The sequence below is a fragment of the Otolemur garnettii genome, unplaced genomic scaffold, assembly GCF_000181295.1.
Source record: "Otolemur garnettii isolate 467f Iridium unplaced genomic scaffold, OtoGar3 scaffold00023, whole genome shotgun sequence".
NCBI classification, from domain to species: Eukaryota; Metazoa; Chordata; class Mammalia; order Primates; family Galagidae; genus Otolemur; species Otolemur garnettii.
In genome coordinates this window covers 22,416,880-22,429,836 of record NW_003852418.1, presented here as the reverse complement: position 1 = coordinate 22,429,836, position 12,957 = coordinate 22,416,880, and the positions used below count along the sequence as shown (strand labels likewise).

General features: G+C 52.4%; 1 protein-coding gene across 1 annotated transcript in view; it reads left to right on the top strand.

Annotated features, from left to right (window-relative positions):
• ZBTB46 (zinc finger and BTB domain containing 46) overlaps positions 1–12,957 on the top strand; it is a 43,552-nt gene extending 30,595 nt beyond the window's left edge. Inside the window, exons 3-4 of the mRNA XM_003787784.3 lie at positions 6,757–6,932; positions 10,432–12,957. Of these exons, the coding sequence (XP_003787832.1) occupies positions 6,757–6,932; positions 10,432–10,797 (542 nt within the window). The 3' untranslated portion in view covers positions 10,798–12,957. The remainder of the gene's footprint in view (positions 1–6,756; positions 6,933–10,431) is intronic.

Sequence of the window (12,957 nt, the reverse complement as noted above, 5' to 3'; positions counted from 1 at the left end):
CCGTTCTTGAATTCTTTACTAAGAAGAATATGTTCCAGCTCCATCCAGGTAAACAAAAGATGTGAAGTCTCCATCTTTTTTATGGCTGCATAGTATTCCATGGTGTACATATACCACAATTTGTTAATCCATTCATGGGTCAATGGGCACTTGGGCTGCAATAAACATTCTGGTACAGATATCTTTGTTGTAAAATAATTTTTGATCAGTGGCAACTGTGGCTCAAAGGAGTAGGGCGCCAATCCCATATGCCAGGGTTGGTGGGTTCAAACCCACTCCTAGCCAAAAAATTAAAAAAAATAATAATTTTTGATCATCTGAGTATATACCTAGTAGAGGAATTGCAGGATTGAATGGTAGGTCTACTTTTAGTTCCTTGAGTGTTCTCCAAACTTCTTTCCAAAAAGGTCGTATTAGCTTGCATTCCCACCAGCAGGGTAGATGTGTTCCCTTCTCTCTGCCTCCACGCCAACATCTGTAGTTTTGGGATTTTGTGATGTGGGCTAATCTTACTGGAGTTAGATGATATCTCAAAGTGGTTTTGATTTGCATTTCTCTGATAATTAAGGATGATGAGTATTTTTTCATGTGTTTGGAGGTCATACACCTGTCTTCATCAGCGAAGTATCTGTTCAAGTCTCTTGCCCACATAGAAATGGAGTTATTTATTCTTTTCTCATTGATTCGTTTGAGTTCTGTGTAGATTCTAGTTATCAGACCTTTGTCAGAAGCATAACCTGCAAAAATCTCCCATTCTGATGGTTGTCTTTTTGCTTTACTTACTGTGCTCTTGCCTGTGCAAAAGCTTTTTGGTTTGATTAGATCCCAGTAATGGATTTTTGGTTTTGCTTCAATTGCCTGGGGGGTCCTCCTCATAAAATATTCTCCCACGCCAATTTCTTCAAGTGCTTTCCCTACACTCTCTTCTAGTATTTTATAGTTTCATGTCTGAAGGTTAAATCTTTTATCCAGTGAGAAGCAGTTTTTGTTAATGGTGAAAGGTGGGGGTCCAGTTTCAGTCTTCTACAGGTCGCCAGCCAGTTCACCCAGCACTATTTGTTAAATAGGGAGTCTTTCCCCCACTGAATATTTTTAATAGGCTTGTCGAAGATCAAATGATGATAAGTGGCTGGGTTCATCTCTTGGTTCTCTATTCTGTTCCATAAATCTACCACTCTGTTTTTGTGCCAGTCCCCTGATGTTTTGATCACTATAGATTTATAGTATAGCCTGAAGTCTGGTAATGTGATACCTCTTGATTTGTTCTTATTTCTGAGTAATGTATTTGCTATTTGAGGTTTTTTCTGATTCCGTATACAGAAAACACTTTTGATAAAACTCACTAACATTCATGGTAATAATCCTCAGCACATTTGGAGATTAAGAAATGACCTTAATCTGATAAAAGGTATCTACAGAAATAATGTAAACAGTGTGGTCAATAGTAAAGTAATGGCCACTTTTGCCTCTGAGTCTGGGAACAAGACATACAGCCAGATCCCCAGTCCGTGTTCGTGGAGGTCCTGGCCGGCAGGTGTGCAGTAGCCCTAGAGCCAGCATCTTGCTCTGCGTCAGGCTCCTCCTCATTCCTCAGTCCTGGCCCTCAGGTAGGTCTATAGCAGCGGTTCTCAACCTGTGGGTCACAACCTGTAGGAACTGTATTAAAGGGTTATAGCATTAGGAAGGTTGAGAACCACTGGTCTATAGGGTAATAAGAGAAGCTAAAGGAGTAAAGATTGGAAAGGAGTGGCTGCCATTATTTGTAGGTGGCATGATTGTGTATATAGAAAATTAATCTAGAAACCATTAGACTTAGTAAGAGAGTTTACCAAAGACACTGGATACATAGTCAATATATAAAAGTCAATTATATTTGTATATTAATAACCAAAAAGTTCCATCTATAGGACATCAAATGCCTAGAAACAAATAAAAAAATGTGTAAGACCTCTATACAGGAAACCGTAAACTATTTCTGAAATTAAACAAGATATAAATAAGTGGAGGAACATACTGTGTTCATGGATAGAAGACTCACTATGTTGTGAAGATGCCCAGTCTCCCCATGTTGACATACAAGTATGGACTCAATGCAGTCCCTGTGAAAATTCCATCAGGGCTGTGTGTGTGTGTGTGTGTGTGTGTATAAATTAACTCCCCCTAGATATGTCTGGAAATGCAAGGGATCTGGGATAGTGCCATAAGGGCACATGGAGTCCATCTCAGTCAGATATGGTGAGATGTGCAGAAAAGTGGCTGTCACCAGGGAAGAACCTACAGGACTTGCTGTCCTCTGGGACAGAGGGCAGCCAGCCCTGCAGGGCTGTGCAGGGAGGCAGGGGCAGGGCATGTGGGTAGGAGCATGGTGTAGCTTCTGTGGGAAGGAGAAAGCAAGGCAGGGTGGGTTGGCTTAGGACGGGCTGGTTGGAACCTTTCAGCAGGCTCTTGGGCGTAGGACCTGCCCTGGTTGTCTAGTAGCTGGCCCTGGCTGATAGGGAAGAGGAACATCAGGACCTGGATTGCAGGTTTGCACTTGAAAGTGAATCACTTACGATCTCTAGAAATTGGCTTGTCCTGGGAGGGGAAGTCCCTCTGAGTCATCCAGATCCCAAATGTCAGAGCATCAGAATGCAGGAGAGAGAAGCCTGCTTAGTGCCCATAGCTGAGGGGATGTTGAAGAGGCCGGGGTCTGAAGGGCCAGGGGTATGGAAGCATCAAGGTGCTGGCCAAGGGCAGATGGGCAGAACAGGTGTGTGGGTGACACATCTGCTGGGCCAGAGTTGTCTCTAGCTCCATAGGGATGGACGCTCCTTCCAATATATGGTGCTGAGTGAACTATCACTGTGGAGAACAATGAATTTTGGCCCTTGCCTCTCACCAAGCACAAATATTAATTTGAGGTGATTCATAAACCTTTGAAAACTGTTTGGCATCTGCTAAAGCCAAGCATATGAGTGATCCAGAAATCCCTCCCTTGGGTGTCTGTCCATCTGAAATGAAAGCTTGTGTCTATTAAGCCTGCAGTCCCAAGCCTGGGCTGTAGACCGGGCCAGTTGCACTACATAGCAGGATGTGAATGGCAGCAAGTGAGCAAAGCTACTTCTGCATTTACAGCTGCCGCCCATGGCCGGCTTCACTCCTGAGCTCTGCCTCCTGTCAAGTCAGCTGGGGGTATTAGATTCTCAGAGGAGCGAGACTTCCCTATAAACTACGCATGGGAGGGATCTAGGTTGCGGCTCTTAGGGAGAATCTGATGGTGACTGAGGGAAGTCGAGGCTATGATGCCGGCGCTGGCGGGCGGCCGCAGACACAGATCCCTGTTGGCAGAGAGGTTGGACTGCACAGACAATATACTAAATCCTTTGCTTGCAGACTCATATCAAAACCATCCCCCATCTGTGGAAAAATTGTCTTCCATGAAGCTGGTTCCAGGTGCCAAAAAGGTTAGGGACCACTGATGTAAGAGACACTTGTAAGAGCCATCCAGACTCCATCGTTCTGCAGCGTGGGTGCGTCATGGTTTAGCAGTGCTGTGGAGTGTTCCATTTCTGGAATAATCTTTTGAAAATTATATTTGGACCAATTAAACATCCAGGATGGTTATATGGCTGAGGACTCTGGGAACAGCACACACCCCTCTGAAGCAGCCTTGCTCTCCATCTGTTTGGTTCACTGGTGATTTCTTATAGTCTAACACTATCACAAGAATGTTCTTCAGTTTTCACTTGTCCTGTGGCTATTTGTGACAGGTCAGATGCTCCTGCAGTCAGAACCTTGCTGTGAGGGGGCAGAGGAAGGGCTGAACACACATGGCTGTGGAAAGCTGATTGTGGGTGCGGTACAGGGAGCAGGTGGGACACCTCCTTTTTTCCTGGGGCTTGCAGGAGACCCTCTGCTCAGGTGGGAACAACATTTTTGTCAGATACAATTCTGTCAAATTGTAGCCAAATGTCACTCAGCTTCACATTTTAGATGACCTTCTGCTACCTCTTGTCAGCCTGCTTCTCTTACTGGTTTGGAAGCTGCCTTGTTCCTCATGAGAATACTCGATTCCTGGCAAGGAGGCTCAGTGTTTAGGACGGACTGGCAGAGTGCCTGTTGAAGCTCAGTCATCTGTGTGCTTTTCATTTATTTTAATTACCCTTTTACCATATGGATTTTTAGAGGTTTATTAGTGTTTATGAGAATGAAACTATACAATATTGAAAATTTTTCTAAGATATTAAGGACTTATAAACCACAGATAAGTTATAGGAGATTTTCCAATAAGAAATTATTTGAATGATACTGGCCGATGCAGATTTCCCTGTGCAGCTGTAGTAATGTCAGTTGAATGCAGTGTGTTGGATGATGATCCCCAGTCCTCTCAAAACGTGTGTCCATGTCCTCATCCTCGCAACATGGGACTGTGACCCTATTAGAAAAATGAGTCTTTGCAGATGAGGTTAAATTAAGGATCCAAAAATGAGATCATCCTGGTTCTCCAGAGGGGCCCTAAATCCAATGACAAATATCCTCACAAGATACAGAAGAGGAAAAGACACGGACACAGAGGAGCCTACATGGAGGCAGAGCCAGAGGCTGGAGCCATGCAGAGCCCTAGCGCTGGGAGAGGCGGGAAGAAGCAAAGCCCTGGATACTGACTCAGACCAAGGCCTCAGCTCTAAGAGAGTGAGCATGTGTTGTTCTAAGCTGTCCAGTTCGTGGCACTTTGTTATGGCAGTGAATGCATCATCACAGGGATGGCTGCTGCAGCCACATCTCCATTTCAGGAGTCCTGCTTATTCACATCTGGAGTCATGCTCATGTCCCTTCTGAACTGTTTTTCGAGGAAAAAAATACAGTGTTTCTGTACAGATAAGTATTTATTTAACATGTATACCTGAATTATTAGAGATGGCTAAATTTATGATAATTTAAATTTTTAATTTTCATGGTTGTAGAAGAATAGAAAAGCACAAATGAATATGATCTCAGAGAAGTGGTTTAAATAAAATAATCCAAAAATGCATTTTTGTTTTTTGAGATAGAGTTTCACTTTGTCACCCTCGGTAGAGTGCTGTGGCGTCATAGCTCACAGCAACCTCAAACTCTTGGGCTCAAATGGTTCTCTTGCCTCAGCCTCCCAAGTAGCTGGGACCACAGGACCTGCCACAACACCCAGCTATTTTTAGAGACTGATCTCACTCCTACTTAGGCTGGTTTTGAACCTGTGAGCTCAGGCAGTCCACCTGCCTCAGTCTCCCAGAGTGCTGGGGTTACAGGCATGAGCCACCACTCCTGGCTAACAATGCATTTCCTTGTTTTCCTTTTCCATCTTACGACATGTGGAACATCTACTCTGTTGGGTTTGATGATATGAGAAGCACCATCGTAGTATGAAGTGTGGTGGGAAGGAGGAGGGGCATTCATACCGCCTGACTTACAGAGACTGAGTCAGAGACAGAGTGTGCTGTTCAAGGAGAGGCAGGGACAGCTTAGTTCTGCTTCCTGGGTGCTGCCAGGTATGAGGCATGAGGCTGCAGACAGCCGTGCCCAGCTGGTCATTGCTGTTGGGCAGGCTAGTGCTACCAGGCTGTCCCATCTGGGCCACAGCTGCTGCAGTTTAACGAAGTGGACAACCAGCGATACTGTGTCACTGAATTGGACCTGCCTTTGGGAGTGTACCCATCTATCCTCAGAGCCCCACAGCCTGGGCAACTCTCCCTCATGGGGTTTGGGGAGGGGATAGGAGTGGCCAGTGGGGGCAGTTGGCATGTTCTGCTTCTCATGTTTGTCTTCAGGTAGTGAGAGGTGGGCACACAGAGGAACCTTGCTGAAATGTTTTTCACAAAGACAGAAAACAGAAACAGCTTAAGTGCTCAACAACAGATCTATATAATAAATCATGGTAACAGCTATGTAGTTAAAAGTCATGGCATTAAAAGATGGTCACAGTATGTCCAGTGGACAATGTCCTGTGTACCTGGACACACCTGTGATGCAGATCTGGCCTGGGAGTACGGATGGGCTGGCTGCAGGTCTGATGGGATCTCAATGATGTTGCTGACCTGGGGCGTGTGCAGGGCTGGTGTCCTCAGCACTGCTGCCCTGGGCCCTCTGGGTAGCACCTATCCTCACCTGAGTTGCTGGCAGCCGAAGCCTGAGCTGCAGCACTGTGGGGGGGGAGGGGGAGGGCATCTTGAGGGCAACTGCATTGGGCTGTGTACTGGGGAGGGGCCCAGGCCTGGTGAAGCTGTCTGGTTATTGCTCCAGCCGACTGGCTGTTCCATCCAGCAAGATGGCCTGGGTCTTTGGATCATAGCCACTTCTCACATGTCCTACACACTAGTGCACCCGTTTTTCTCAGTGCTGTTTGTTTTCGTATCTCCCTCCCCCTTGGTGCCTTGGACTAAGATCTGATGCTGTGCCTGGGGCTGCCACTCGTGAATATTCTGTAGGCATCTGAGGGTTTGACGGGAGGGCTGACAGGAACAGGGTGACGTGCAAGACAAGTCATACCCACCTCTTGCTGCCTGCTTTGTCTGGGGCTCCTGGTCTGTCTTCAGTGGACAGTTGGCTCTTGCCCTAGATGGGTCTGGAGCACTGGGGCGTGGTGCCTCAGCTGGGTAGATGATCTCTGCTGAGGGTGGAGGGGCCCTGCCCACTGCTGGGTTGACACTGCAGGTTACAGCCCGAGGTCCCTGTGTGGTTGTCAAGTGTGGGCCACAGAGGGCACATCCTGACCCCACTGACCTTGTGGCCGCTGTCTTTCAGTGAACGAGTTCACGGTGATCAGAAAGAAGTTCAAGTGCCCCTACTGCAGCTTCTCAGCCATGCACCAGTGCATCCTGAAGCGGCACATGCGCTCCCACACTGGCGAGCGGCCTTACCCCTGCGAGATCTGCGGGAAGAAGTTCACGCGGCGCGAGCACATGAAGCGCCACACGCTGGTGAGTACAGCTGCTACAGGGCCAGGGCGTCTGGGTAGGGCTCTGGAGGAGATGCCACAGGCAGCACAGAGAGTGTTCCAGCTCTGTGGGTAAGGCAGCAGGGCTGGGTATATGGCCATATCCCCCTTACAGAGGCCCTGGACCTGCCCTACCTACCTGCTGCCCCCCTCACCAAGTACACTGTCCTCTACTGGGAGCCTCTAACTCTTGGTCAAGGTGGGGACCTGCCCTGCCCTACCCTGAGTCCGAATAGGAACCCTGCTCCTGCTTCTGGCTTGTCTGTGTCCAGTGTGTCCAGTCCTGAGCTCAGCACCTAACGGGTCACTGTCAGGGGGCAGGTGTCAGGAAGCACACAGGAGAGGCTGCCTCAAGTGGGCAAGATGAACCCACAGACAGACAGGGCACAGGTGTCCTGGGTGGGGACGGGTCCCTGACAGCCCTGGGCCAGGTGCAGGTTGGAGGGCTTGGGCCACTGTTCCAGGGGTGGCTCGGGGCCAACATAGGCATGTGCTGGGGGTGAGACAGAGAGGTGCTGGGATAGTGCTGTAAGTTTGGGGATCTCAGGAGCATCAGTCCACAGCCACATGTGGGAGCTGATGCATGGGCTTGCTTGGGGCTACCCGCCCCCCAGCATGTTGACCTTCCTGGGAAGACCCCCTGGGGTGGGGGTGAGGGTAGCTCCAGTAGGGCAAACCTAGTGAGCGGGACTCCAAGGCTGTGTCTGTCTGTGGGGTGAGCGGAGACCCCTGCCCAGGCCTCCTGCCTCCACTAGAGGGCTCTGTGCTTAGCTCCAGCTCCAGGCCAGTGTATAGCTCTGTCAGGCCGCCAGCTCTCCAGTTTCGCCAGGTAGGCCACGTGAGAAGGGTCCATGTCTGCTTTTCTAGCTCCATGGTGGGCCTCATTCGGGGTGGGTACACCTGAGTCTCCGCTTGAGGTCAGCTCATAAAGCCTGAGCTGGGTTGGGTGAAGCTGCAGGTGCCCCTGGGAACCCATCCTGGGTGTGTCTGGGAGCAGACGTGCAGCCGGTGGGGCCCGACCTCTAGGGCCTTCCTTGACTCCTCTGAGAGTCCCCTGTGGAGGGCAGGTGTGCCAGACCAGGGGCAGGCCCATGTCCATGCAGAGCCACCAAGGCCTGGGACAGGCTGGGTTGGGCACCCTCACTCTGCCTACGGCTTCCAGAATGTCGGACACAGAAAGGTGCGTGGTGTTCCTGCATCCCTGTTCAAGTGCCTTTTCTGTGGGGCCTTGAGCCATTTGCAACATGGGTTGCCACATCTTTTCTTTAACAAAACCACATTAGTGGCTCAGTAAAGGTCCTTGTCCTGTTTGGGGTCCAGTGTGTCTGGTTCCCAGTGGGCAGGGCCACGATTCTTACCCTGGTTCTCAGTGGGCAGTGCCAGGGTTCTTACCCTGCACCTCACATTTGGGCTTCAAGGGGTCCTAATTCCCAGAAAATGTTCTTAAGACATGGGGGCTCGGCCTTTTCTGCGGACAAGGTCCCTGCCCCTGAGAGGGCCCATGTGTCAGAGGTAGCCCTGCAGGCCTGCACAGCCCAGCCTCTGTGGTGTCACTGAAAGTCACCTCCCTCCTGGCATACGGCAGCCCCTGAGACCCAGCCTTAGGCTCCGCTGCTCAGTAAGCAGGGGTCCTGAGGGAATGGGCCAGCCTGCAGCCCCCTCTAGGGGCTCCGAGTGGGTTTCCATGGTGCCTGTATGTTCCCTTCTTGCTGCCTGCCAGGGCTTCTGCCAGTGGGGACGAGGCCCAGGTATCTGGTCCTGGGCTCCATGAGGCGCCCCCTCATGGCCTCCCAGGGATCCTAGCAAAACCCCCAGCTCATGGGGTAGGGGGGGCCCTGTGGCCTCTGAGGTCTCCAGGGCACGCAGTTGGCACTCTGACCCTTCCTGTCCCTACCTTTGCTGTCCGTGTCACATCCCCCTGTTGGGAGTAGTTTCTACTGTAATTTGGTCTTATTCTGTTCTTTGGTTGGGGGTGGTGGTGGAAAGGAAGCTCTGGGGTTAACAGAGTGTGGGGTTAACAGATGTGTGTAGCAAAGTGAACCAACAGAAAGCCCAAAGGAGGGTCCTGGTCCTGCACCATCACAGCGGCTCCATCACAGGGTCTGTGGTGGTGCTGCCCCAATTCCCAGGCCATGTCCCTCACATGGTGGCCCATCCCAGGTCATGCTTGGAACCTCACTGGTCAGTCTAAAGTTGCTCTGGTAACAAAGGTCTTTATGCTTCAGGGTTTTGTGAAAGTTGGTAGAGACCCTCCAAGGAGGGGTCTTCAAAAGGGGAGCATAGGGGCCGTGTGTGGAGGTGGCTCCTGTAGTCCCAGCTACTTGGGAGGCTGAGGTGGGAGAATCACTTGAGTCTGGGAGTTTGAGGCTGTAGGGAACTGTGATGAGGCCTCTGTATTTCAGCCTGGGTGACAAAGTGAGATCCTGTCTCTAAAAAAAACAAAACCAAAACAAATCCCAGGGATTTGGGAAGCAGAGGACAGAGGTGGGGAGGGCTGCTCACAAGGCCAGCCCCAGGAGGTGGCTGCTGTGACTGGGCATTAGGAGGTCTCCACAAGGACAGAGGGACCCTCTTCCATTGGAACGTAGACAAGTTATATTTGTATTGTGATGACAGTATTTACTTGCTCATGGTACACAAGTGGAGAATTTGGTGTGGTGGGAGGAAGAACTAAACTTACAATCTCTTCCCCACCTCCATTCTCATGGTTGATGTCGCAGCTTCCTTGTCTGCAAGCCTGGGTGAGACAGCCCTTTGGAGGGAGGACTGCAGAGGCCAGGGGTCTGAGAGGACAGAGGCTGATCAGTGCCAGGTGCAGCCTGGAGGCCAAGCCTGAGGCCTTTAGGGAAGCACCCATGTGGCCTGGGGTCATCTGACCTGAGTTGATGGTGGGTCCTCTGGAGGTTCTTTGGGTCTCCATCCCCAGAGGGCAGGGTGGGGGTTCCCACGAGTAGGGAGACTGCTCAGGACCAGCTCCAAAGGCTTGGCTGAAGCTTCCTATCAGGGCCTGAGTGGCATGTGGGCCACCTCACCGTGTCCCCACCTGCCTCTCCAAATCCCTGCCACCCTAGGCCTGAGCTGGCTTTGTCTTCTCATGGCCCTGCCCCCCCAGTGCCCCTTCACAGATGAGTGGCTGGGCTGGGTATGGGAATCTTGGAGAGCTCTGTTTAATGAGGGGTCCCTCAGCCTCTCTTAGCAGGAAGGTTTGGAGGGAGCAGTGTGCCTACTGGTGGGGATGCATGAGTGGGGGGCACTGGTGGGGGTGCCCAGACACACAGCTGCATGTGGCAGGTGTGCCAGGTCACACAGCCAGGGCTGCGGCTGGGAGCAGATGCTTCTGTGGTGCCCTGTGTCCTGGGGGCTGGGCTGTGTTGGGGATACTAGGAGGCCCTGCCTGCCAGGCACCCTTGGGCCTGGCGGGGGCTGTGCCCTCCTGCTAGCCCCCCACCTTTTTCTGACTGCCCTGTCCCCCTCCCCCCCAGGTCCACAGCAAGGACAAGAAGTACGTGTGCAAGGTGTGCAGTCGCGTGTTCATGTCTGCTGCGAGCGTGGGCATCAGGCATGGCTCTCGGCGCCACGGTGTGTGTGCAGACTGCGCTGGCCGTGGTGTGACAGGGCCTCAGGACCATGGCGGTGGGGGTGGTGAGGGCTCCCCGGAGGCACTATTCCCCGGTGATGGGCCCTACCTGGAGGACCCTGAGGATGTGCGTGGTGAGGGCGAGGAGCTGGGTGAGGACGGCGAGGGCCCCGCCCAGGAGGACGCACTGCTTGGGGACAGGGATGAGGAGGACTCACCGAGGCCCCGCAGCCCCTCAGGGGCCGACAAGGACTTCACTTGGATCTCTTAGACCCACCCCACGGTCCGCCTGCGTGCATATCTCCATTGGTCTCCACTCTGGGGCCAAACTGACCCCTCATGGTCCCTCCTCTGGGGCCCCCCGTGGCCTCCCCACTATAGAAACCAGCCCTGTGGGCTAAAAAGCAGGTTGGACCTGGTGCAAGGGGAGCCTGGGGGGCCACAGCGCAGCAAGCTTGGTGGCACAGGGTGGCTTTGAGCACAGCGGTGCAGGGGCAAGACCACAGCAGGTGCATGTGGGGCTCCCTGGGGCCTGGCTCAGGAGCCACAGTGGCCCAAGGCCAGGTCACAAATGTGGCCAAGTCCAGGGGTCTGGGCAGGTGTCTGGCCTACCCTCGCCCTCCCCTGGGCCTAGCCTGGCCCCCTTCCCTCAGCAGCCAGGTTACAGCTGTGGCTGCAGCAGCTGTAGAATCCAGGTGTGGTGTGCACAGAAAGCCGTGACCCTCTTTCCTCTGGGCTCTGGTGCTTACACAGTAGAGGCTGCCTTCCTCGCTGGAGGCCGAAGGCTCCAGGTGCTATATCTTTGGGTGATGAGGCCAACCTAGGGGCTGACTGGCCCCTGTGCGCCCCCTTCAGGCCACGGCTCCGTGGTGCGCACGTCCTGGGAGACCCTGGGGCCGCCCTGTCCATGCCCCACAGGCCCTGCTGCTTTTGGGGAGGGGGGCCGGGAGGCAGGGTCTCCTGCCCTTGTTGCTGCTAGCGCTGGAGGTGGGTGTCCTAACTGCAGTCTGCTGCTTACACCTCCCTGCGCGGGAACCAAATTTCTAAGTAGTCAGAGACATATCGAGGTAGTGACATAAAATTATTTTGTTTGGCATTATTTTCCTCACTTGACAAAACTATATGGGTTGATTTTCCTTTAGCGTGTGTTCAAGTCCTCTTGCTGTATTTCTTAAGGGGCTCACGTGTTCTCTCCTTCTGAGTGAAAAGCAAAGGCCCTGTCTTGGGCACCCTGGCTCCAAGGGCTGGGAGACCCCATCCAGCTGTTAGTCCAACTGTTTCTGACTGCTCTTCACTGCTGAGATGTCCGTCTCCCACCGCCTCCTTCCTGCGCACTGCAGTGTAGTGCTCTCCAGGTGAGAGGTAGATGCCGCTGACCCCTGCCCCCCAACCTGTGCAAAACCTCCTTGGGGTTTTGAGGATTGGCGCCAACCAGAGAGTTTCTATTTTCTCCTTTTCTGGACTGTAAGCAAGACTGGCTTTTGCCAACTGACAGGCAGAGTGAGTGGCCTGGACACCAGGCCCTGAGCCCTAGCCTCCCCTCCTGTGGCTCAGAGAGCGCCAAGCTAGCCCTGTGGGTGCTCAGGAGCCCCGCAGTGTTTGGGTTCTGTGCCACAGGGAGAAGGCAGCTTTTGTTTTTTTAAATCAGCCACTGTTTCTACTAATTCCAACAAGGTGCTGCAGCTGCACATACACCTCCGTCAGCCAGGACGGGTTGCCACACACCTCGAGGCCGGGGCCAGAGTTTTTGGAGAAAGAGGGCTAAAGCTTCTCCACACATGGAGTGTGGACACAGGTGCCTGGGAAGCTCTGGGCCTCTCTTCTCCCTGCCCAGGATCTTCCTGCAGCGGGTAGGCCCTGGAGCATGCTCCCCAGTGGAACAACACAGCCAAGTTCCCGTCCACCAGGGAAGTGCCAAGCTGACCCCCTCACCCTGGGCCAGCTTGGTCAGACCTGAGAAGACTCTCAGAACTTTGGACCTCTCCCTCACGTCTCAAACCCTTTTTCTAAACAGACTTTCTTATAAAATGCATTTGGAAACCAGACCTTTGCTACCAATAGGTGTCTCTGGGTTTTGTACCAGTTGCCACCTCTCAGGCCATGCACCTAGTACCCCCACCCTCAGCCCACCTCCCACAAAGGGCGCCTTCGCCTCCACACTCAGGATGTTCTACTCCCTCCCCATCTGGACCGCCTTTGCTGACTTTTTGGGGGATCCCTGTTGGTGCCACAGGGGCGTTTTCTTCCTTAAACCAACACTGTATAAGACCAGGGGTCCTCTTCCCACCCCTAGTTCCCTGCGTGGCTGTGGCAGCTCATCACGCTCACTCGCGGTTTGCCGACTGGAGAATGTGGGGTTTGAAAGACCCGGTGAACATGTCCATCTCAGGAGGCATAGAGGGAAAAGACAGGCGTAATGAAGGTTTTTTTT